Here is a 25908-nt window from a genome sequence, read left to right as displayed (position 1 = left end):
TAACTGTACTCTTGCCTGATTATGAGCATTTTAAAGTGTGATCAGTTATTAAATAGCATTTTTTTTGCTAAGTACAGTACTAGTCAAAGGTTTGGTTCAAAGCTGCATTTATTGGATCAAAAATCAAATGAAATAATGTTACAATTTTAAAATGTAAAGTATTCCTGTGATGACAAAGCTGAATTTTCAGCATCATTACTCCAGTCTTCAGTGTCACATGAGCCTTCTGAAGTCTCAATTATTATCAGTTATTGATGCTGAGTTGATTAATGGTTCTTTTTATTATCAGTGTTGAAACAATGTTGGAAAATTTTGTAACATTCTAAATTAATTTTGTTTTTATTTTTATTTTTTTATTTTATTGTAGTTACTTAATGGGTCCTAAAATAAAATAATAGTATTAATTGGCTTAAAGAAGAGATATTAATTTGTTAAAAAAAATTCTAACCCCACATTTTTTTATCCTAGTGTATCATGGTTTCCACAACATATTAAGCAGTACAACACTGATAATAATAATAAATGTTTCTTGAGCAGCAAATCAGCATATTAGGTTTCTGGTTACATGGTTTCTGAAGGATCATGTGACACTGAAGACTGGAGTAATGATGCTGAAAATTCGGCTTTACATCACAGGAATAAATTGCATTTTAAAATATATTCAAATAGAAAACAGCTATTTTAAATTGTAATAATATTTTACATATTACTGTTTTTGCAGTATTTTTGATCAAATAAATGCAGCCTTGGTGAGCAGAAGAGACTTATTTTAAAAACATACAAATAATAATAATAATAATCATAATAATTTTTGCAGACTTTAGGTAGCGTATGTTAAAGAACAGTTTGTATTTTTGGTTACTTTCCCCACTTTAGCTTGCTCACAAAATTCAGTTTGTTGATATTGTTATCTGATATTAGTTTGTGAGATTCTGATATTGATTCTGATTAGTGGTCGACCGATATTAGTTTTTTTGACAGCCGATGCCGATATCTTGGAAAGCAGGGTGGCCGATATAAAGCCGATATAATTTTATTTATTTTAATTAATATTTAAGAAATTTGAAATCATTTGAAAATTTATAAAAAAATAAATGTGTTAAATAAACATACTTATACATACATTTTAATTCCTTTGTTTAACCGTTCTATCTGATTATTAGACAGACTTCTATCCGTATTAGACAGAACTGTTAACGACGACAGCGAACGAGAGGGAGAATGTGAGCACTGTGTGCTCAGGCGCTGCCGTTCTCAGTGGCGTCAAAATTAAAGTGTCGCGACGTCAAAATAAAAAAAGTCCCGCCTCGAACACACCGGCCAAACAGGAAAACTTATCTGCCGATGCCGATATTTAAAAAATACCCAATATCGGCCGATATATCGGTCGACCACTAATTCTGATATTAACACTGTTAATTTGTTTCAAAGTAAATATGATCAAAATGATATTTTATAATTTGTTTGGGCTTTAATAATTTAATTTTGTAAAGAAAATCATTCAAATATTATGCTTATTATTTTACACACCTTCCTGTTTTAGAAAGGGGGTCATGCTTCATGCTTGTGCTTGGGATGAGAAATTGCTTGTTTAGAGAGTCTTTTCCTGTCTAAGTGGCCAGAATATGCGATAACATGGACTAGACTTTATGCCAATAATTAAAAGTCAGGCTATAGGAGACATAACACACACACACACACTCAGGTTTGTTTTTGTGAATTGTGGGGACATTCCATAGGTGTAATGGTTTTTATACTGTACAAACCGTATTTTCTGTTGCTCTACACAAACCCTACACACAAACCTATACCCCTTACAGGAAACTTTCGAAAAATCAAAATGTCCTCATAAATCACCTTTTCATTGTAATGCCTATGTCATACTAGTGGTGCAACGTATCACAAAACTCACGGTTCGGATCATATTACGGATTTTGAGTCACGGATCGGATCATTTTTCGGATTAGCAAAAAAATAAAATGAATAAATTTGTGAAAGCTTACTTTAAGTATTTCTATACCACAGCACAAAATACTAGCTTAACTAATCAAGTTAGTAATAAAACAAGAACAATTACACAAATTACAAGCATTGATGAATACAACATAACACAGTTACAAATAAAGTCAGTAACAGTAGTATTCAGGTACAGAAATGTATTAACTAAGTGTAAAATAACACAATAGTGCTCACTGCACAAGTTAAACACAGATTAATCTTCGTTAGAACTGTGGTGTTATTTGATTAGCAGCAGCAGGTATTTATTGGCTGCTGTCTCTTTAGGACCAAATGCACGGACATAATACTGACACGCATCTGGTTTCTTTCTCAGCTGTTTACATTCACTTATTTATTTACTCAGTGCAACTTATAACATCCAAGTGAAAGATATAACATCAACATGTCAGGAAAAAAAAAAAAACACAGAATGTTGGGATATGTCTCTACTAACTTTGCACAACTAGACTTTGCAATTTTTGCCCACTCTTCTATATCACCACCTCCATGCTTTACTGTAGGAATGCTGTTATTTGGATGCTGAGCTGGATGGGAATTCTGCCAGACATATCGTTTGGTGTTTAGGCCAAATAATTCAATTGGACTGAAATGCTCCAAGAAAGCTCTTTTCATGCTGAGCTAATCAAAATGACCCCAGTTGAAAGTCAAATGGTTTGTGTGCCACTGAGAAGGTGATCAGCTACACCTGATTGAGTTTACAAGATTGAGTTTTATCAAGTAATTTTTAGGAGGGGGGTGATCCTTTTTCCAACTCTGATTGTTTTTTTATTTTTTTCTGATGTGTTGGTGTTATATCTATCACTTGGATGTTATAAGTTGCACTGAGTAAATACAGCTGGATAAAACAAAAACTGTGTCCGTCTTCATTTCAGGCTGCAAAACAACAAAATGTGATTATTTTAAAGTGGGGTGATTTTTTTTCTATACCCACTGTATGATACTCAATAGGTAGTGGACAACCAAACTCCACACTACACATACTCATTTTACTCATGTATCACTGTATCGCTCGATCAACAACCAAAAAAAGGCTACATTTCTGGAATTCCCCTTTTAACTGGAAACACAGTAAAGATGAAACTGCCTGTTTTCAGCAACCCCAAAATGCCCTGACCTTTCTGAGGACACGTGTGTGTGTGTGTGTGTGTGTGTGTGTGTGTGTGCATGCTTATATGTGTGTATCATGTCAGATGTTATGCTCCTGGAATAGCACCAAATGCGAAAGTGCTTGTGTTTTCCTGTTGGTTGTCCTGTTGTGTGTGTCACTCACTAATTGAGCGGGGGTTGAGAGAGACTCTGCGCAAAGACAGGAAGTAGAATAGAGCGAGGTGGAGAGACTGAGGGACACACACACACACACACACACACACACACACACACAATGTGGTTTGGTAATTCTGACAAAAACGTACATTATTTACAAGACTGTAATTGCTCTGGATGTTTAACTTTTGGGTTTTCTCTGATTCTTTTTTAAATTCTATTTTTACCCATTATTATTAATATTGACCATTACATTTTCACTACTGTAAAATAGTAATTTAGAGTAAAAAAAATATAGAGTAAAAATGTACCACACATTTTTTTAAATTAAAATCATCATAAAGGCATAACAAAAATATATATATATATATATAGTACTAAAATATTTTTTTGTCATGCCTTTATTTATGATGATTTTAATGTATTTTTTATTAACAATGTAGATAATAGTTTTTCCTTTGCTATACCGTAATGAAAATTAGATTTTCTTGCTTTACAGTTCTCAAAATATTTTCTTTTAAATAAAATCAATTTTAAAAGTCGAAATAAAATATTTTCCAATATTTTTCCCATGTATCCTATTAAAAGTAAAAACAAATGATTACATTTTTTGCTAATAATACAAATTTGAAAATAATGAAAGTGAATAAACTTTTTATCAGTATGGTCTATATTATTATTATATTTAATTGTTGCAAAAATAAAAATGCATAACATTAATGCATAAAATGTAATCATTTAAATAGTTACAAAAATGGCTCTTACAATGTTCCAAAATAAATAAATTAATAAATATAAAAAAAGCTTTGCCAGGAGCAAAGGAATCATTCACCTAAATGAAAATTTTGTCATCATTTAAGCCCTGTTCACACCACCAATTACTTTTTTTTTTTTTTTGCTGCATGTCAGCAGTTGCTATACTGATCAGACGCTAGTCTGCGTTTCTTGTTCTGGTTGCCCTAGTAACAGTTATGAATGCCACTCTTATTCAGTGTCAGTCCATGTTAACCAGGTTTTATGCCTCTAAAAATGAACATTCTGGAAGGAAACATTTAGATATAAAATGCAGCAGTGCATAATGTGTCATATCAACACATGCTGAGCTCTTTGGCATTGTGGCCGTCTGTCTACACTGACAGCGCGGTAGATCTGAATGCGTGAAAGTGAACGGGACTTGCACGACTGCATTACGATAATGAGAGCTAGAGGTGGTGACAATGTGCATAATTGTCAAAAAATTGCATATTATCTACGCAAAATATAACTTCTTATTCTGTCTTTTTGATTTGGCTTGAAATATGACCAGAGCGTGTTGCTGACAGGTCTCGTGAGATTCAGCCGAACTGCTTCTGTCCAATATAAAAAGCAATAACAGCTCTTCTCTTCCTGGATTGCAGAGGCGTGTTTTTCTTTTCACTGTGTATGTGCCATTTCTTTTTGTTTGGTTCATTGTGCAGTTCTTATTTTATTTCCATTTGCCCGGTGCTTTGTGTATGTGGTGTGTGTATTAGAGAGAGAGAGATCAGGGGAAATAACGGGGCAATAGTTTGATTTTGAGAAACGGAGTCATCTGGGCTTCATGTAATAGCACTGAAGCTCTTTTGTGTCTGCATACACACTCTTACTCTCTCACACAAACACTCACACTTGTTTGGATTTATAACCGCATGGAAGGTAGAAGGTGGGGTTATTATAGTTTTGAAAATAGAATTTATCTTTTTTTAATAAATTTAGTGTTTTGAAAAATTAATTCTAATGGAACTGTTACTTTTAAAATATTATTATTATTATTATTATTATTAAAAATATTTCAAATTATTTTTACATTTTAAATATTATTTTTTTTGGAGTACGCTAACATATTACATCTATAAAATCTTATTTAAAAAAATATATATTTATTGTTTTTAAATCATAGTAGAAGATGGTCTCATAATAATATGAGACTGCAATGAATCAGTGGTTTTTTTGTGTTCCCGTCATTTTACTGACGACTGCTTCTCTTATCTCGGGGAGTTCAACACGGGATTCACAAAACTCTTGCTCTTGAAAGATGGCTCAGTCCCCAGTTTATTTGGGCCAGCTGAACTATGGCAATGGGCGTATCGTTTCCAAGACGCGCTGTACGCGGTAGACCAATCACAACAGACTAGGCCATCTGACCAATCAGAGCAGAGTAGGCTCACGGAAAGGAGGGGTTTAGAGAGACTGAATCTTAGAACTGCTTCGAAAGAATCATTGGAAAATGAGGTGATATTAAATGCATATTTTGAGAAAACTAAAGCGAAGTTTTTTGACCTTGCATGCATGTAAACTTATTGTAGGAGACTCCTAAAACAATATTAGGAACCTTAAAAATGGCATAATAGGGGCACTTTAATTCAGCTTTCCACAAATTAAGGCCAAAAAAATGTCTTGGAAAAATGTTTTTATTTAACAATAATAATAAAATAATATTTATTTATTTTATTTATTTATATATAAAATGCAATTTTGCATTGCAAAAATGAATATCTCAGTATTTTTTTTATTTTGCCTTTTTTCTAGTACAAATGTCTAAGCTTCCTTAAGATACATTTACTTGAGATGCAAAATGAAGATGTGGTCTTGTTTTCTGATAAATTTATCTAAATGAAAAAAGTTTATGCTTAAAATGAGAACAAATATCTGCCAGTGGGGTCATAAAAAAAGAAAAAGAAAGAAAGAACAAACTTATTTTCCTTTTGAAAAGGTCATTTTTGCTGACCCCATTGGCAGATTATTTTTGTTTTAAAATACTTTATTGTAGTACACTAATACATATTATCATGTTAAGCTATAAAACAGTAAAAATAAAAAAACATAAAAAAGAAAACTTAAAAAAATCTGTCTGTCTCTCTCTCTCTATGTATATATATATATATATATATATAATCATAGTAGTAATGATCAACTATTAAAAATGTGCATGTTTTATTTAAATATTTTATTTTTAATATATTTTTACTTTTTATTATTTATTGGAGTACACTAATACATAGTAATTACCTTTGTTCGTTTCTAAAATTATTTTCAAATATTTTAAAAATGTAAATATTACAAATTATTAAAATATGTAAATATTATTATTATTATTTTTTCATCAAGTAATAGTAGTAATGATTGACAACTGTCAAGTCATGTAATTGATTTGTAAAAATATGAGGGAATGCTTGATTCTACTTTTAATTCAATTATGATTTTGGTTAACAATAATAATCTTGGTGTTTAAGAGTGGAGAGGATCAGAAATGAGTTGGTGACAACCTTTTTATCACTATCCAGCTCTTTATCAGGGACAATTTCTTTCTCTCTCTCATTCTCTGTAAATATTGTTCACCCGGTAGAAAAGCAAACAGAAAGACATTCAAATGAAATGCAAGTCATTCGCTTCAGACCACTCGACTGCCACACCTGGAAAGGGCCAATGATTAAAGAGAAAGTAGACCAGAGAGAGAGAGCTGACTCACTCATTTACGTAAACTGATGTCTGCTGGGAACAAAAGAGGATGCAGAAAAGGTCAGCTCTTTATCTCTGCCCGCCGCCAACACGGTGTGCGCAGGCCGAGGACACCACAACCTAACTCTGTGCTCTCTCTCTCTCTGTTCCTCTCATTTTCACTCTCTCTCTCTCCCTTGTTTTCTCCCTCACTGTGTCTGGTATTCAAGGTTAGGGGATGTTTCAAGGCTTCGGAGGCCTTGTGACCTCTCATACCTCTTAAATGCCAAAACATTTCTGGAGTACTCTGTCTGTATGTGAGAATACTACCCATTTTAAATGTGCTTTCTGAGGCACTTGTGGGCGTTTGCTTATATCAGTGTGGACAGGAACCATATTGCCTTGCATAAATACATGTAATTGATTCTAAATATGTTTACATTGTTGTGTTTTTGTGTTTTTCCCAATGATGTCCAGTAGAGGGCGTGATGCGCAGCAAACGCAGGTGTGTGCTGGAGAGAAAACAGCCATACAGTGGTGATGAATGGTGCTCAGGGGCCGAAACTGAGGAAGAGGATGAGAAACCCCTTTCTGCAACACACCGTGAGTTCACACACACACACACACTCTTGTCTGGTCAGCTATCCTTGTGGGGACTCTCCATAGGCGTAATGGTTTTTCTACTGTACAGACCGTATTTTCTATTGCCCTACACCAACCCTACCCCTAAACCTACCCTAATACAACAGCTGAGGGAGTGATGGCAAATTTGACATCTTTCTCTCTTATGACCAATATAATCAATGTTTTAATAACACTTTATTTTAAGGACCAATTCTCACTATTAACTAGCATGCATATTACTAACATATTGGCTGTTTATTAGTACTTCTAAAGTGCATATTAATGCTTTATTCTGCATGACCATATTTGAGATCCCATACCTAAACTTAACTACTTTATTAACTATTAATGAGCAGCAAATTAGTAGGCAAGAGTTGTCGTTAATTGTTGGTTAATAGTGAGAATTGGACATTAAAATAAAGTTTGACCAATTTTTCTTTTGCTATTGGAACAAATGGGAACACAGGATTTATATTTCTTGTAGTTTCTGTTCACCACCGTAAAAGATTACTCAACTATGACAACTTCCACTTTTGAGAACCCTGTAAATGTGAAGAGTCTGTTATGAATAAATGTATATTAAGAAAAGTAAAAAAGAAAAGTAAGAATATGTTTAAATATAAATAAACTGATAATTAACATTTATGTCACAAAATAAAGAGTAAATACACTACTAGATAAAAAGGTCATCTAGATAGATAGATAGATAGATAGAATTATTGAGTTTTGATGATCATTTTTAGAAACAACACAAGTCTTCATGGAAGAATTTTAGGGACTATTTTCTAAAGGAATTGCAAATAGTATTTTCAATTGCGTTTTCCATATGTGGATGCATAAATTGTGACATAATGCAAATGCAATTGCAAATCTTGGATTACCGTTTGTGTTTTTCCCATGTCTTACGAGTTATGAGCCTGCCATATTTAAATAGCAATGTCTGCTTTTTCACTTTCTCTGTGTCACTGTGTCAATTGCAAATAAAATTTACAATACCTTTTGAATATTGTCCTAAATATCATTCCATACTCATAACTCTTAAGACACGGGAAATTCAGTTGCAAATGGACTTTGCTTTTTCATTTGAAATTTGGCAGTCACTATACGTTCACGAATGCGAAAGCGCAAACGGTAATGCAAGATTTGCAATTGCGTTTGGATTATGTCACAATTGATGTATCCACATATGGAAAATGCAATTGAAAATACAATTTGCATAATTGTCCGGATTATTTTTCCATAAATCCTATCAGTTAGAAAACATATAGCAACCTAATTCAGAGCAATCTGAAGGACCCGAGTTTGTTGCATATAGCCTGAAAGCATTAAGAGGATTACAGTCAGAAATGTTACTCTTAGAATAATAATAATTTTAAGTTTAAATAGAATAACAGTATGTTAGCCAACCAAACTTACTTTTATAAATGCTCACCATTTAGATCTTGGCCAACTGTCAGATGTTAAAACAATCATTTGTCTTCCACTGCAACACCTTACACTCATACTCTCCTAGACTTTTTTTTGTGTCATCTTCAAAGCTTTACATTCTGTGTGTGTGTGTGCGTGTATTATTGTGCATCTGTCGGTTGCTGACCACAATCCTGGAGTGTGTGTGCACCCTGCGCTACCTGCTATTCTGTACCAGAGAAAAGTTGAGAAAGAGGCATTTGAAGACTTGTTTGCATAGCAAACAAAAAACCAATAGAAACACAAACAGCCCTAGTAACAGTTATGAACTGCACTGCTGTTTCCTAGTCATAACTTTGATAAAGAATATCTCTTTGGTTTTGAGACTTTAGTCTTTGCAACTTCAGGGATCTTATCTATGCACAATCAGCTTGTAACACACCAAAGAGAAAGGAAAACTTGAAATCGCATCATATGACCCCTTTAACATCAGTTTTTATGCCACTTAAATTGACATTCTGAAAGAAATAAAATTATATGTATAAAATGCAGCAGTGTATAATGCATCATATTAAAGATGCGGGACTCAACACATGCTGAGTTTATCTATACTGACAGCACTTAAATTTCATTGGTTCTCGTGTGTATCATCAGTGTAGTAGGCTTGAATGTCAAAGTGTATGAAACTACCACTGCATTAAAAAAAAAGATAATTAAGGTGGAGTGAACGTGCTCAATTGTCATAAATACTTATTTTAAACAAATTATAATTTCTAAAATTCACCCAAACAGCTTCTCAACACAGAAAAGGCATACTGTATGAAGACTTGTTTGCATAGGAAACAAAAAACTGAAATAAGTGCCTTAAATGGATAGTTCAACCAAAAAAAGAAGTTATAGTCATCATTTAAAGACCCTCATGTCTGTTCAAACCCGGTATGACTTTCTTTCATGGAACAAAAAAGGAGAAGTTTATCTGATTGACAGCCTTAGTCACAATTAACTTTCATTGTACAGTATAAAAAAGGATGCAATGAAAATGAATGGTAACCAAGGCTGTACATGTAATGGCTAAATCTCCTTTTTGTGTGGGTTTGGAGAAACATCAGGAGTAAAGAATTTTCATTTTTGGGTGAAATATTCCTTTAAAACTACCGATCATGACTGACACAATTGGCATACAGTTACTTTTATTTACAATATTTTTCTATACTGGTGAGTTCACTATTACTAAACTAGTATGGCTTTAGTATGGTTTCTAAGGCATTCATCAACTACATTCATCAACTACAGCTTATAGTGCTATATATATATATACACTGTGTATATATGAAAAAGCAATTGAAATATTATAAATGTGAAAGTGTATTGTTGGCATTTGACTGTGAACTTGCCATTTAATAGTATTAGAGGTATGACATTGAGCTTTAAAGGCTATTGTCCCCTCTTGTGAAGTAAGCTCAGTCTTCCTTATCTGTGTATAGACACGTGACTGAAGGTGTGTCGTGAAACATTACCTGCACAAGCGCAACACAACACCCCTAACAAACTCCGTATTGCCATTTAAGGAAAATGTCCCACTCTGTAACCTGTGTAAAACCTGTGACCTTACCGGAGTCATATCAAAATTTGAAAGACATTAAGATGAATCAAAGTTTTCTAATATCTTGTGTGCTGTAAGTTCTGTTCACAAATTTACAACCAGATTTCCATTCATTTTGTGTGACATTCATGAGACAGAACAAGGCCTGTTTATATTTTTATTTTGTACAAATCGTCAGTGTTTCATATCTGCCCACATAAAATCATGACGTAAATGCTAAGCCATCTGATGTTCATAATGGAACTGAAGCTCTGGGAAGTTTTCTGTGGGATTTAGCTCCTCCTTGTGGTTTTCTGGAAGATTTTTTTGGTAGTAAACAAACATTTAGGTTTTTGGATTGACATTTTTATTTTGTCAATAAAACACTGACATATGACGTCAAGTGAAAAACCTATAAATACTGTATGTAACAAGATTATTTTTCTGCCATTACAAATATTTTATCATTCATTCACTTTTTTTGTCGATCTTCTCAGGTGAGCATGTGATGTGTCCTAGACAGGGCCACTCTGGTTCATCTGCCACAGGCCACGTTAGTGATCCAGGAGGTCCAGCATTAGCTTCTGGCCATGGACCTGGTATTCGCACAGATCTGCATCCTCGGCCCCCTCAGCAAGTAGTGTATGTCTTCACCACCAGCCTAGCCAACAGGTCAGTATGACCGCTTTGTTCAGTGCCAGTAGACTCTGCAGCTTGACAAACTGTTTTGAACAAATGAGATATTTACCATACATTGCCATGTCTAAGCCGGAAATTTCCATGAAAGCCACAACAAAGGAGTTGATTTATATGCACGTATCATCTAAGCAGCCAATTTTCCACTACACTCTTTTAACAGATGTAGGAGTGTGCTTTTATAAGCCATTGTCCCATGACTGAATAGAAAACTATGAAAATCATAGGAAACAGGTTTTTTCATAATTTCTTTGTTGTTAAGTAGATTTAACAACCCTTTTTTTATTTTCTGCAGTGCTGCAGAGGCAGTGATGCATGGCCACACAGACTCCATCCTCTTGTATCACCAGCAGAATGTCCCTCGTACCAAGCTGGAACAGGTCTGTCTATATGTGTAGACACATGGTATACCTACATGCCTTCATATTTTTGTTATATTAAGTTAGAAAATTACATGGGTTTGTTTGTTTGTAATCATGAGCCATGTGTGTATGCTCTTAAAATACTAAACTAGAGTGGAAAAATTGTATCATAACATCCACACTCGCAGGTGCTTGGTGGCATGAGGCGCACCGTATTTGTTTAAATGGCTATTTAAATCACAATGCTCATCTTTGTTCCTGTTTCTGTTTTGATGAGAAACAGTACAGTTCAAGTCTTTTGTGTTGTATTGTACTGAATAATGGCATTAACAACACCCCTTTCTTTCTCTCTGACCTTTTTTATCTGTCTGAGCAGTCTTCTGGTATTGGAAAACTCTCCAACCCGACAGAGCAGATCAGCTGTAGTCACAGTCCGCCCATTGGCACACCCAAATCCCAAAGTGGTACACCCCGGCCAGCTTCTGTTGGTGGAGTAATGGGAGGACATCTTCCAGGCACCAGTACTCCTTCTTCCACAGGCCATCCAGATGGTGAGCCAGCCCAAACCCACCGAGGAGGAGGAACGTCAAACAGCAACAGCCGCTCTGCAGTTCATTCACTGGGCCAAGGAAGTTCAGGCCCACAGTCTGTGGGAGTTTCAGGACCAGAAGGAGTGGACAGGCCGGGTACGATTCCCCACCATGGTGCAGGTGTGTCTCCATCATCAAGTCCCTCTGCATTATCTGCACACCATCAGAGTGAACAGGGCCAATGTGGAGGGCCAGGAAACATACATGGCCTCTCTAAGGAGCAGCTGGAACATCGTGAACGCTCTTTACAGACTCTTCGAGACATTGAGAGGTTGCTTCTTCATAGTGGAGCCGGTGCAGGCCATGAGGAACCAAGAGGTCCTAATGGCAATCCTAATGGCACTAATATTAACAACAATAATAGTAATGATGGAGGCAGAGGTTTGGAAGATGGCGAGAATGGTGGGGGGAATACTGCTAATTGCCATAGCAACAATGCTGGTATGCCTGGTATGCCCCCTGTTGGTGGAATGAAAAAGTATGAGGAGCCGTTACAGTCCATCATCTCACAGACACAGAATCTTGGTGGGCCTGGTTTGGATGACTCACTGATGGGCCCACACCATGGTATGCCACCACATTCCCACCACCTCTCCTCACCATCAGGGTTAGACATGGGGCCGCTTCTGGGACCCGAAGGTGTAACACAAGAGCAACTAGCTTGGAGGAAGCTACAAGAAGAGTACTACCAGGAGAAAAGGCGGCAACATGAGATGAACCCCCACCAGCATCCCCAGCATTTCCGCATGATGCCTGAGATGGGCATGCCTGGGGGGCCTCCAATGCTGATGAGAGGACCCCCACCACCATATCATAGTAAACCTGGTGATCAACAGTGGGGGCCAGGGCCAATGGTAGGGGGGGGGATGGGAGGGAATTCACGAATGAAGGACATGCATCAGGAAGGCCCTCGAGGGCCAAGGTTTCTTGGACAGATGCGAGGTCCTTCAGGGGGTGGGGGTTACCCAGAAAGTCCTGGAGGAGTTTTAGGTATGGAGGGGTTGGGGCCTCAAAGACCTCCAAGGCCAGGCATGGGTTGGTTAGACGATATGCCTCCAAACATGGGTGGTGGAGGCCAGTTTCATGGGTGCTATCCTCCAGGGGGACCTGGGGGACCTCCCCAGCCCTTCCAGGGTGATTTGGATCGCCCCATAACACAGGAAGAGATGTTCCGCAGACTCCATAGATTGGACTTGCAGCAAATGTCCAGACAGCAGCAGCAGGCAGGGCTTGGAGGTCCTAGAATGATGGATAACACTGGGGGACCAGGCTTCCCCAATCCTGGAATGGGAGGAGGCCTGCCCTTCCGTGCAGATCCAATGGACTTTCCTGGTTCTCGGACTATAATGGGCTCTCCTATTGGTGGAGTAGGCAGTGATGGTGGCCCCACAATGAGAGACATAGTTGACTCTTCTTTAGGGGGTAACCTCAATATGAATATGGCCATGAATATGAATCCACAGGGACAGCAGTTGTTGGCTCAGAAGCTGAGGGGGGGTCCTGGAATTGGCGTATCACTCGGGGAGATGTTGAACCCTGATGACATCTCCCGCATTAGGGCTTCACAGAATGGCCGGGGTGGTGCTAACAAAGGAATGATCCCTGGCCCAGATGGACCTCTTCAGTTCCCCAACCAGAGCTCCTTTCCCGGTAGTCAAGGTGATGGCTCATATATGCAGCAGCCAGGTCCTGATATGTTTGGACGAGACCAGCCAGGTCCTCCCCACATGAGCAACACCTCAAGACTTAGTCACATTCCCATGAACAGTGGCTCAAGGGGTACAGAACTTGGTGCCCGACACGCTTCCGACCTGCCCATTAGTGTTAACCCAATGGGTTCCCCAGCTATACCCCCATCTCACCAGCTCAAATCGCCCTCGCTTAGTCAGGAGCCATCACCCCTCATGCCTTCACCCTCTGCAGCAGGCCTGAAATCACCCAGCCAACTACCGCAGAGTGGTCCAACTCACCCTCCTCTACCAGCAGCCTCTGGGGCTGGAACACCCTCTTCCACCTCTATCAAGTCCCCCCAGGTAATGGGCCCTTCTCTTGGTCTTCACTCACCATCTGGCTCCCCTGGACACCTTAAATCTCCAACTATGCCTGTTGCTTCACCTGGCTGGAATGCCTCACCCAAGACTACTATGCCTAGCCCTGGAGGGCCTCCTAGTGTCAAGGTCGCAGGCAATGGAGGGAGCAGCTCCACTGATACAGGTAAAGTTACAGGTACTGATACTGGTATTCATTGAAATATGAACAACTTTTCAGATTTTCTGGGTTTTGTGTTATATTTATGCTTTAACATGAATCACATTTTTTTTATTTGTTATTTTTTATGTTTATATTAGGTATGTCCCTGCCACCTAGGAGTTCCAACTCAACACCCATCAGTCAGCCTTCCAACTCTGTCAATCCTAGCATGTCTTTCACATCCTCACCAGATGCCCCTCCCTCCCAGAATCCTTTATCCCTAATAATGTCTCAGATGTCAAAGTATGCCATGCCTAGCTCCACTCCGCTTTACCATGATGCCATCAAGACGATCGCCACATCAGATGATGAGATGCTACCCGATAGACCCCTCCTTCCTGGAATCAACATGTCAGGTACAGATTTTACAGTACATTTAATCACCTGTTTTAGAATCCAGAACTAACACTGCATCGAAAGTGATAATATAATAATAATAAAAAAAAAAATTCTCCTCCAGATCATTGTTTGATGCCCTGTTATATTATTTGACCTTTACAATTGTTTTGTTTGTTTAAAAGAGAAGTTTCATTAAAATCATTACATGTAACCTTTTTTCAGTAGGCAACATGGTAAATCACCAGTCGACGCAGATGCCATTCACCTCGCAGGGTTCAATGGGACCTAACAGTGGTCCACAAAGTCCAATGGGAATGGTTCTCCAAGGAGGCCCACAGCTATCCCACGATCATTCTGGACCTATGCTCCCATCCCCTAACCCTATGGGAATGCCAGGAATGACCTCAGTAATAATGGGAGGTGGAGGGGGACTTCCAGATGGAATAGGGCCCTGTAGTGTTTCCCCAATGCATCCCCAAAACCAGATGGGAGGATTCCCTCGCATGCAGGGACCTCTTCACTCCCCTATTGGTGGAATGGGGCAGCAGTACCCCCAGCGCCCTGAAGAGATCTTACCACCCCAACAGATGCACCTTCTGAGCAAAGGCATGTCTCACCAGCGGCCTCCTCACCAACCAGACTCTTTTCCATCCATGCCCATGGGTGATGGTCCAGACCTGAGTGAGGTCATCAGGCCTACACATACAGGCATTCCTGAGTTCGATCTTTCACGTATCATTCCTGCGGACAAGCCCAGCAGCACCCTGCAGTACTTCCCCAAAAGTGAAGCCATGTCCCAGCCACAGCAAAATCCTCACCAGGGCCAGCTGCCTCCACAAGCTTCTTCTGCTCAACTTCTCAAACAGCTCTCCTCATCTGGACCTCCCCATAGCAACGTCCCCTCCTCCAACCCCCATATCGCTAACCTACAGAACATGATGGCTGAGCAACAGCTGCCCCTACACCCTTCACATTCACATTGTGGGATGCGTCCAGGTATGGGCATGCCTCAGATCGGCTCCAGGGGCATGGGATCAGGAGGTGGGATGGGGCCCATATGCCACCCAGGGCACATGATGGGCAGGACAGGCATGTCTCCACAACAACAGCTCCAGCAACAACATCACCATCAGCAGCAGCAGGCCATGATGGCCAATAACCTCTTACAACACCCATCCCACCCTCCTCGTGGCATGCTGTCTCCACAGCAGCACCCTCATAATCTTATGGCCCAGCAGAATCTAATGATGATGCAGGCTAAGCAGCGGGGAATGACTCTCCCTGGGGAGCACTTTGGCCAGCAGGGCGCCCTTATGTCCCCTCAGGGGCCTATGATGGGACCTCCACATTCACAGTCGGGCATGATGGGCCCCCAGAGTCTTAGACAACGGAGCATGTCACTGGACAGCCCATTGGGCTACGGGCCTGGAAGTATGGCCAACATGCCCTTTTAATCTGGCTTCTCTGTAAAACTGTAAAAACTTTGTTGCTTAATGGCTATTTCTCATTTGGACATGTTTTTATTGCCACTGACTAACTGTGGCAATCAAATGCTAAAAACGTTGGTTTTAGTAATAATTTCTTGATGCTGAAGTTAACTTTGGGTGAAAAGAAAACTATTGTGGGTTATCATTACAGTTAAGTAACAAAATCTGAAGCCATTTTTTAAGATACAACTGTTCTGTATACTGTGTTTTATTAGAAATCTAATAACAAATATGAAAAAAAAATCTGTTCACTTTGTGTTGACCTTGTTTGATGTGTGTGAGGGGACATTTTGGCTGATGATCACATTAACAAAAAAAAATCTGATTAATACGATTATATCACTTTTTATTTCAAAATATTTGTTACAGAGCCATTTGTTATCTTGTATTTAACAGAATCCATTCAAAACACAATGCAAAGCATTACAGCATTTTAGGTATGGTGCTTAGATTTGCTTATTAATGAAATTCAAACTTTGACTAACAGATTGTTCAAATTTATATTATTTCAAGCGCTCACATTATGTGCATTTAGTCATGTGCAGTGATTGGCTCAGTGTGCAGGCAAAGCTGAAAATCACAGATAGTTGGTGATTTAAAGAAAGAAAAAAATATGTACAAAAAATGCTCAGCTGCTATTAGATATATTGGCTACTTGTTGTGGTAGTAACAGCCTCTGAGACAGATACCCTGTTCAAATTTTTAGTGCGCAGACCTGACAGGCATACACGCAGACACTTCATCTTTGCGAGCAACTGCAGGAGGTCTCTTCGAAAACGGACCCCAATGAAGGCATACAAGATTGGATTCAGACAACAGTGGGAAAAGCCAATGCTCTCTGTCACTATTATCGCCTGTTCCAGTGTGATGCGAGAATGGCAGCTCTGCTCAGCACCCAATATCACCAGGGTATGCATAAAAATGGTGATGTTATATGGTAGCCAGCACAGGCAGAAAACCAGTGTAACCAGTAGGGCCAGTCGAATTGCTCCCTGTTTCTCCAGACTTCTCTGGCTTTGGCAAAGAGTGATGATTACAGAAGTGTAGCAGTACCCCATGATCAACAGAGGCAGAAAGAAGCACAGCAGGTGTGTGATGAAGTGGCTGGTCAACTTCCAGTTGCTTGCATGGATGCCATGGTTGTTGTAAGAACAAGATAACCTGATAGAGTTGTTCTCTTTGTTCACAGACAGGAACACCATATTGGGAATGGTCACAAATAGACATAGGAGCCAGAGCAATGCACAGGTGAGGTGAACGGTCTTAGGTCGACGGGTCTGGAGACTGGGGATGGCGTGCACAATGGCGAGGTAGCGATCGAAGCTGATGCATGCCAAAAGCAGACTCCCACACACCAGATTTAAGCGATTAACAAGGCCCAATAGCTTGCACAGAAAGTTTCCAAAAGGCCACCCAGCTACCCCTTGAGTAACTGCAAATGGTAAAGTGAAGAGGAGGAGCAGGTCAGCCAGTGCCAGATGTAGCAGATAGATCTCTGTGATGCGCAGGTTCCTCCGCCGTTTTAGCAGAACGGTCAGGAGGAGGCCATTTCCTGTCAGGCCCAGGAAAAAGACCACACCATATACAAGAGGTTGAAACACGGAGTGAAACAGATGCAGTGGGTTATTTTCATTGTTGCAGATGTACAGTACTCCATCAAAAGGTCCTTCCGTTATATTTTCATAGTCATTTAAAAGGTCATCCGGAAAAACCTGAAAATACACATTTCAGCTAGATCAACAACAGAGGATTTTGTTTTTCTAGACACCGCAATATTTACATCAGATGCCCTCCAATATAAATCAATCTGATTATTACTATTATTTTTTGTTCACAATTTGCATCCTTGCTTAATCATTTGCAATTTTTTTTTAAATGGAAACAATTAAGTTGCATACAGCAAACAGTTGTATAGCCACTTGTACTATTTACAGGAAGTGATTTAAAGGAAATCTCACTTCCTGATTTTTTTTCAGTATTTAAAATGAAATTAATTATTAATAATTATAATAATAATAATATAGCAAACTGTGATTTAAGACAAATACAACTGTTCACAAGAAACACTCTAAAGATATTTAATTGGGCATTCTTTTTGTTGTTGTTCTCAAATTGTACAATTAATTTTATTTTGTATGTTTTTCTATTTATTTATTTATTACAGGATGCAGATTAAATCGTCGATGACTACCAGTCCACAGGAAACATCTAACCATAAATTAAAAATCTAACCATTAAAAAAAATAATAAAAGGAGTTGAGAGTTCGGAAATACTCACATCATAAACTACTTTCTCTGTTATTTGCTCCATGTTTGTTTTGATGTGAGTGGCCATTATTGTCTCAGAAGTGTGCGTCCTTCACTCCGGGTTTGAAGGAATGCAGTGTTTCAGTGATAAACCCCCTCTGAACAACCAACCCATGATTTACGCTCAGTTTCAAGACACGCCTTTTTAAAATATACCTCCTCAAGGACTCGCACTCACCTTATTTGAATTCTTTACAAAAAAACAATGAAAGAAACCCACACATTTCCTTCACAGAACAAACACATCCCCCGCTATCCTGCAATTCAGATTCATATATACAGTACTAATTGGCATAGTTTTAACACTTGCACTAAACTCTCACATTTTGATCTTTATCGAGTTGATCATTGTTGGAAGCTGCAGCGGTTTTGTTTTTACCACTTGGCTGACCAAACCTTAGCACCTAACTGTTTTCTCAGCAGTCCGACTTGGTTACAGAAACCTATTTAGAATCTCCACTTTGTTAAATAAGTAACTTTGGTTCTGGCAAATACGCTGCATACATAGACATTTTGCGGACAAATAGCCTATGAATAGCTATATAAAAGTAAACAAACAGAAATTGTGATATGAATTCTTTTACAAAGCTAAAATTTGTTACAATTGTTCTATTTCTATTTCTTATTGAAATTAAAAAGTAAGCGCAGATGAAGGAAAAATCATTGCACTTTGGCCACTACATAATTCCAATATTTATTTAATTACTTTATCATTATCCAGATGTTTAAATAATAATAATAAACTTTTGAGTGGTATAGTGCAAATGTAACCAATGAAAATGCATTTTTTAAAACATAGCCATGACATTTGAAAGTCAACCATCCATGTTTGTTCAAAACTTTGGGATGTGTATGTTTTATGGTTCCCAAGTCAAATTATGATTAATTATAAATATTATAAATCTGGACTCTACATAACATCTGATAAGTAGGCTACACTCCAGTGTTATAGTTAGTGCGTTTTGCTAAGGCAGGCATCACTTTCACTATTACTCATATTCGGGTGTTAGATGTACCTTAGATGTTCACTTCAGCATAAACCTCAAGTAACTACAACACTCTTGCGAGTTTTTCACGGATGAGCACTGCTCACTTTTTTATTTTTTTATTTTCTCCTCAGAAAATGTAAAACCTAGTTGTGAAAATGATTGCTACAACCATGAACACATAATGAGTATGTGAAACTTGTTGGAGTGGCTCCAGTTTAATATCTAGGGGAAATAAATCACTTATTGATAACATGCACATTGCTTGTTTGTATAGCTACTCTCTCTTGTTACCACTATAATGAACTTTGTAGCTTTAACTATAATGGGACTATAAAATTCATCTATCCATTTTCCAACAGCTTGTAGTGTGAAGTTAAAACCCAAATTCAGTTCATTTTGTGAATATACATCAGTCTAATTGGTAAGGAAGAGTAATTCAGCTCTTTAAGGCAATTAATTAACTATCTCTGAACCCCACAGGTGTCCCTATCAACAGATTCCTACTTTGTGCACACCAAACCTCTTCAACACGTATGAAATAAGTAATAATAATAACAATAAAAAGTATGTTTTTAGGCATCCAAATTAATGTCAGACAGCTTTAAATCAAATTAGCCTACCTCCAATTAGCCTAGCACAAACATGTTGACTAATTAAATGACTCACATTTCAAGTTTCTACCAAGAGCCAAGGAAAAACAAGCTCAGGTAAGAATGAAACTGTGCTGCCATGTAATTATGAATATATGTCATATTTTTAAAGGAGAAGTATATGATCTCATTCGCCTACAAAGGACGCAAAAAATAAAACTGCAATGCATATGTGCAATATAGATTGTTTTAAAAACAAGATATATAAAATATTTTGCCTGTAGTTAACATGAAAGCAGCAGTAAAAATGCTTTTACTAAATAATTTTAATACGCCTGGTGTTTTTGTAGATTAGATGGGGCTCTCATGTGACTGATTATGGGAGGGTTTAAAGATGACTGGAAGCCATCTTACACACTCGCTTTACACCCCTTAAATATATGTCACAACTCTACACCTATAATTCGCAAACACAAACACACAGAAAGAGATCCTCAGCCATATTTGGTAAGTACACCGAAAGTTAAATTTATGCTGTACATGGTGAGATTTTAGATCGGTTTTGTGGCTTCTTTATAGCCGAGTGTTAACATATTTGTCTGTGGTGTCTCTTGTATATTCGGCTCGGTTACAGCATTCGGGGAATTGCTTTAGTAAGAGCTAAATCTTTTCTATCCAATGTATTATCGTTTATAAACAATCGGTGTTTAGTAGTTAAGACCGTTAATGATGAATCTGTGACTGTTAATTCGCGTGCGGCCTGTGTGTGGACGCAAAAGCTAAGGAGCTCAAGCACAGTGCTAATGTTTTATTTTTTTATCTCACAGTTCAAATATGAAATTCTACTGACAACAAAAGCAACATATTAAAATGGCATTGTTATAGATGTATTTCCTAATTTTTTTGGAAAAAATCAGAAAAAACTGTTGAAGTTCACTGATATGAAGCTGCCAGTGGCAGCTGCGTAAGTTAGCTAAACATTAGCATTAACTGCGTTACAGCGAGTTTCACGTTGTGCGGAATCAAGAAGATTAAAATTGAACAGTGTTAACCAAATAACAACACGGTTATATTGGTTACACTGAGATACATTGGTTTGCTGTGTTCGGTAAGTGAGTTTCGTGAACTATGGACTTTCGGTTATGTTAAGCTAACTAAAGTGCATTTATATGGTCTCTAATTTTATCCAGATTCCACAGCTGTTTGGCCAAAGTGCCACTGCACCTGTTTTACAAACACAACATCAGCGAAGTCGTCCTGTTAATGTAGCTACATGAAATCTGTAAATGGTTGCGCATCTGCGAGGCTGTTTTAAAATTAGGCCTATCATGTTGACTTTGTGCCAGGTGCTGTTGACTTCATTACTGAGGTCAGATTTGACATTAAGGTTTGTGGTTTAGTTCATATGTACAAATCTCGCAAGTTTTTCCCTTTATGGAGGCTTTCAGTTTGATTACAAGAGATTTTATTTTTTACAGACTATGCCTAGACTGACTAGACACTTTTGCTCCTCTAACATTACAATTTAGTGAAAATGTACTGCTTTAATACCACACATGATAAATTACTGCTCACGTTGGTCTGTGTTAGTGATGGTATAATAACCAGGACACATTTAGCCATTTTGAGATTATGCAATAGTAAAACCTCATTCAAAACAAAACCTCGCTTGTCACTTTCAAAATGTACCAACAGGATTGTCAAAGAAATCACTTAAAAATAGTGATTTGTGAATCAAGTAAATATTGTATAAAACAAGTTTTATAATCAGCAATTCTGTGTATGTCTAGTTTGCCATGTTTTAAATAATTTATATATGCTGACATAATATTGGTCATTTGTGCTGTGGGGGATATTTTATATTCTATCAAAATCTAGCAGGGTTTCCGTGTGGTCTTAAATAGGGATGCACCGAAATGAAAATTCTTGGTCGAAGCCGAACAAAATGAAACACTAATAGAGCTGTTGTAGTGTAATTATTATTATCATTATTATTGTCTTTATTTTATTTTACAGAACAACAGTAAAATTACAATACTATCATTAATGAATGTTGGGGGAGTTGTTGCTTTTTCTCGGCTTTTATTTTGGCAGAAATCCACAGGAAGATCTCGGTGCTGCTTTTTGTTGACAACAGCATGCAGATTTATAAATGATTCTATTCTGTTACACCAAACACACAAAATAATGATCTTTAAAATAGCATAATATTTTTTTTTTAATAATTTCAAAAATCAGTTTTTAATGTTTTATGTTTAAAATATCAAAACATTATTTATGCATTTGTAACTGCAGGTTAAAATATTCTATGTCCCTCTGAGCTGCATTAAACGGTGTGTAAATGCATCTAAATGCCACTTCAGATGCAGCTTCTGTGTTTTCTCTGCATCGCAAAGATGAATTCTGTTGATACTGATTTCATTTGCTTGGTAACAGCCCAAATGCAAGAATTTGACTCAAAAGATGATGCACACTTTTAGAAAAAATGACTTAATGGTAAAAATGCTCATAAAACTTGTTGGAAAAGATTAATTTATATCACTGCTGTGAACTGACCACACAGAATATGAAGAATATCAAAAATTCAGGAGTCAGCTGTCCACGGTAGTCCTTAAAATACCAGCACAATAACACACTCGGTGAAATATCGTCTAATTATCGTTATCGATAAAATTCTAGAAAATATCCAGAAAATATAATTTTGTCAATATTGCACACCCCTAATTTATTTAATTTATATAATTTATTCATATATTTTTTAAATTAATAATTAATACTTTTTACTCATCCATTTTCTTATAAATGGTTTAAAGGCTGAAATGTAAATTTTATCATTTTATTTGAAATTTTATCATTTGTAAAACTTTTTTTTTTTTTTTTTTGAAAACTTGTATCCGAACTGTAAACTATGCTTTTTACAGTAATTTTACAGTTTATTATGGTACTATAGGTAGGGCTGGTCCGAATACCATTTTTTGAGCTTCGAAGCTTGGGAGGGAGAGATACACCTTGATGTCAAATAAATAAATTACACAAAGTTTAAATAAAGTAAAAATCAGCAAACACTGTGGAACCAATTAAATAAGAAATGAATGTTTAAAAAAAACTTCCAAAATCACCTTAGATTAACGGCAAAAGTCAACAGGCTTTTCAAAATCCAAAATACTGCCGAACAGTCGCTTTTGCATTTCGTTTCGAAACTAAATCATCCGCCATCGCCTTGTCTGTCTCACCCCACTCTTCTTGTCAGTCAGCTCGACTCACTCTCCTCACTGGATAAATTAAATTTGATCTGTGATGCGACTGTCGTTCGACACGCTGCGTTGAGCAGCCGCGTTCAGTTTTTAATTGTAGTGTCTGTTCTTTTACTGAACTAAATGATTTTTATTAGGCCTACTATAAAAAAATCAAAACGACGGTGTGGGTCAAGTGACGTAATCGGTGTTGTGGCTTAACAACGGTATCACCTTCAGCACCGTCTATCGCGGCAAGCCTAGTCGAGAACCGTTCATCCAATCGACTTCACGCGTGGCGGGTGTGTTGCTGCGGACCCAAGGGAGTGCAGTGTCGCATTTTGGTGCAATATGGACACGCGACATGTTCGGAATTAATAAACTTTTAATAAAATACAGAACGGCACGAGCCAGAAGCGGTGCGCCTCACGCGGGCAGGGCTTATATGCTCCGAGAACGGACACTGCACTAGTGATACAAAACACACAGGTCTGTTAAGAGCAATACTTTTAATATAGACAAATTAGTATTAGGCTGGGCTACTGTACGTTTTTTTTTTTATGACTACCGTATTCGCAAGTATTTTCCAAGCAAATTAAGTGCACGTTTTTATCATGTGTAAAATTACTGATTAACATGGCGGATAAAAGCAGCTTGTTTTTTACACCAACAATATACTATAGGCTACTACTTGCAGAACTTTTACAGATTAATCATGATGTTCATGACGTTCACTCATGGGCGATTCATATTCAAGAGCGAATGGGAACCGTTTCGTGGGGGATGCCAGGTGTTCGAAAAAATATATATAAAAAATTAGAATCTCAAAATTGAAAATCGAATGCCAACCCACCGAATGAATATTCAAATAATCTAATATTCTGGTCCAGCCCTAACTATAGGCATTGCCATACCCCTCTCATATGGTATTAAATTTAAAGGTCTTAAAGTCTTAAATATGAGTTTAAAAATCCTGAAGAAACCCTGATCTAGAGTATTTTATAATAAATTAAAGATTTATTTTTTGTAAATGTGGTTGCAAGAATGATCTGTAAATGATTTTGAAAGGTTGAAAAACTTAACTGCTAATTGTAAAGTGCTACAATTCTTATTTTAATATTAGTCCATGCATTAACTAACAATTAGCAATACATTCAGTGTTTCCCCTGCCATTATATTAGGGGGCCGTCCCGCCCCCCCCAACGGCACCCCCTCGCCCCCCTTGAAGGTCAAGTTAATTTTATTCCCACTTCCACTAGTATTTGTAAATATTAAGCCGCAAAAGACTATTTAAATATGAATTCTGCGTGTCTCTGTGTTAATGAATGGCGCAGACGTGCAGTTTTGTTTACCACTCGTACTGAAGCGCGCGTGACGGCTGCAGTGATTTTAGCTGCAAGTTGATTTAGTCTGCCGTCCCGCTAACGAGGACATAAATACATGAACAACATCTCCAGAACTGCTCTGAGAGTCACTTCATGAGCATTTGACCATTTCATTTGAGAAACTTTCCTCATATCATATACACACAGAAATGTAAAGGTATTCATGGCAACCAGTCAAAATAAAAGTTCGGTTTAACTTGAAGGCATTGCGGCAGAAATATATTACTATTGTTCAGTAGAATGTACGTAATAGGCTGCTGCTACTACTACTAAAATTATTAAAACCTTATTTTTAAGGACTAATCATACAATATTTCTTCAATGTTGTAATTGTAATATTAAATTACCTTTATTTTCCAAAAAATAAAATTTGTTGAATTTTCATTACTTAAAAGATAAATGAACATTTTATGCCTTAAAAAATGTAAATTCACAGAATTTCTGAGCAAAAAATCATAAGGCTATTGTAAGAATAAATGAAACTTGTTTTTATGCTTTCAAATAATTAGACATGCTAAATCAGAATTTGGTAACAATAAAACAAGGTTGGAAAAAAGAAAACATTTCATAGGGCCCTAAATATGTAATTTTTGTTCAACTTTTAATAAATTGATGTTAAATTGTTTGTTTCATGATTTTAATTAATTAGACATGCTTTTTGATTAATACAATTTAATTTAACCATTAAAAAGGAGTCCAGAAAAAAAATAAAAATGAAAACCTAGGGGATACACTGACATTTGTTACAATATTTATTAATCTATAATGCTAGTTAATAAAAACACAACTGTTCATTGTTAAGATCAAGTTATCTTAGTTTCATTAAAACTAACAGACAACATTTTTTTTTATTTTAATGTATTGGGAAATGCTGAAATTAACAAATTACTAAATGCTTTAGAAGCATTTTTTTCATTGTTAGTTCATCTTAAAGGGGTCATATGATGTCGCTAAAAAGAACATTATTTGGTGTAATGAAATGTGTTTATGCAGTTTAAGGTTAAAAAAACACATTATTTTCCACATACTGTACATTAATGTTTCTCCTCTATGCCCCGCCTTTCTGAAACTAGTCGATTTTTACAAAGCTCATCGGTCTGAAAAGCGAGGTGTGCTCTGATTGGCCAGCTATCCAGTGCGTTATGATTGGCCGAATACCTCAAGCGTGAGACGGAAATGTTACGCCCCTCACCATATTGTGATGATGCCCTGTCAGGCCGGAGCGATGATTCAAAAACATGAAAACCCATTATAAACGAGGCATTCATTGCATCCAGTGGGGACATAATTATGAATTATAATGACTTATACTGTCTTTTTACATGTTGC

General features: G+C 37.3%; 3 protein-coding genes across 10 annotated transcripts in view; 2 read left to right on the top strand and 1 right to left on the bottom strand.

Moving 5' to 3' along the window:
* Positions 1-16257, top strand: part of LOC107714533 (B-cell CLL/lymphoma 9-like protein) — a 57328-nt gene extending 41071 nt beyond the window's left edge. For 3 of the 5 annotated variants that reach the window (XM_016520388.1, XM_016520390.1, XM_016520389.1), the window contains exons 4-9: positions 7216-7341; positions 10849-11023; positions 11343-11427; positions 11786-14213; positions 14348-14605; positions 14811-16257. In XM_016520388.1, the coding sequence (XP_016375874.1) occupies positions 7216-7341; positions 10849-11023; positions 11343-11427; positions 11786-14213; positions 14348-14605; positions 14811-16042 (4304 nt within the window). In that variant the 3' untranslated portion in view covers positions 16043-16257. The remainder of the gene's footprint in view (positions 1-7215; positions 7342-10848; positions 11024-11342; positions 11428-11785; positions 14214-14347; positions 14606-14810) is intronic. The other 2 variants (XM_016520391.1, XM_016520392.1) reach the window with 2 other exon arrangements.
* Positions 16258-16451: 194 nt separating this feature from the next.
* LOC107714531 (C-X-C chemokine receptor type 5-like) lies at positions 16452-20083 on the bottom strand. 2 transcript variants are annotated; one of them, XM_016520385.1, is made up of 3 exons: positions 20038-20083; positions 18354-18432; positions 16452-17787 (listed from the first exon to the last, which is right to left on the bottom strand). In XM_016520385.1, coding segments are annotated over exons 1-3 (1155 nt in total). In that variant the 5' UTR covers positions 20040-20083; the 3' UTR covers positions 16452-16713. The 2 variants fall into 2 exon arrangements, with proteins under 2 accessions (XP_016375871.1, XP_016375872.1); XM_016520386.1 differs by lacking the exon at positions 20038-20083 and having other exon boundaries at positions 18354-18596.
* The window catches only part of LOC107714530 (probable ATP-dependent RNA helicase ddx6), a 16732-nt gene continuing 10886 nt past the window's right edge, over positions 20063-25908 (top strand). For 2 of the 3 annotated variants that reach the window (XM_016520382.1, XM_016520384.1), the window contains exon 1: positions 20370-20468. The gene's annotated coding sequence lies outside the window, so the exon portion shown is untranslated. Of the gene's footprint in view, positions 20079-20369; positions 20469-25908 lie in introns of those variants that run through there. The other variant, XM_016520383.1, reaches the window with a different exon arrangement.

Source organism: Sinocyclocheilus rhinocerous, unplaced genomic scaffold, assembly GCF_001515625.1.
Source record: "Sinocyclocheilus rhinocerous isolate Xijiao unplaced genomic scaffold, SAMN03320098_v1.1 scaffold809, whole genome shotgun sequence".
Lineage (NCBI taxonomy): Eukaryota > Metazoa > Chordata > Actinopteri > Cypriniformes > Cyprinidae > Sinocyclocheilus > Sinocyclocheilus rhinocerous.
The sequence above is the reverse complement of the archived record's forward strand: the minus strand, read 5'-3'. Positions and strand labels throughout refer to the sequence as shown.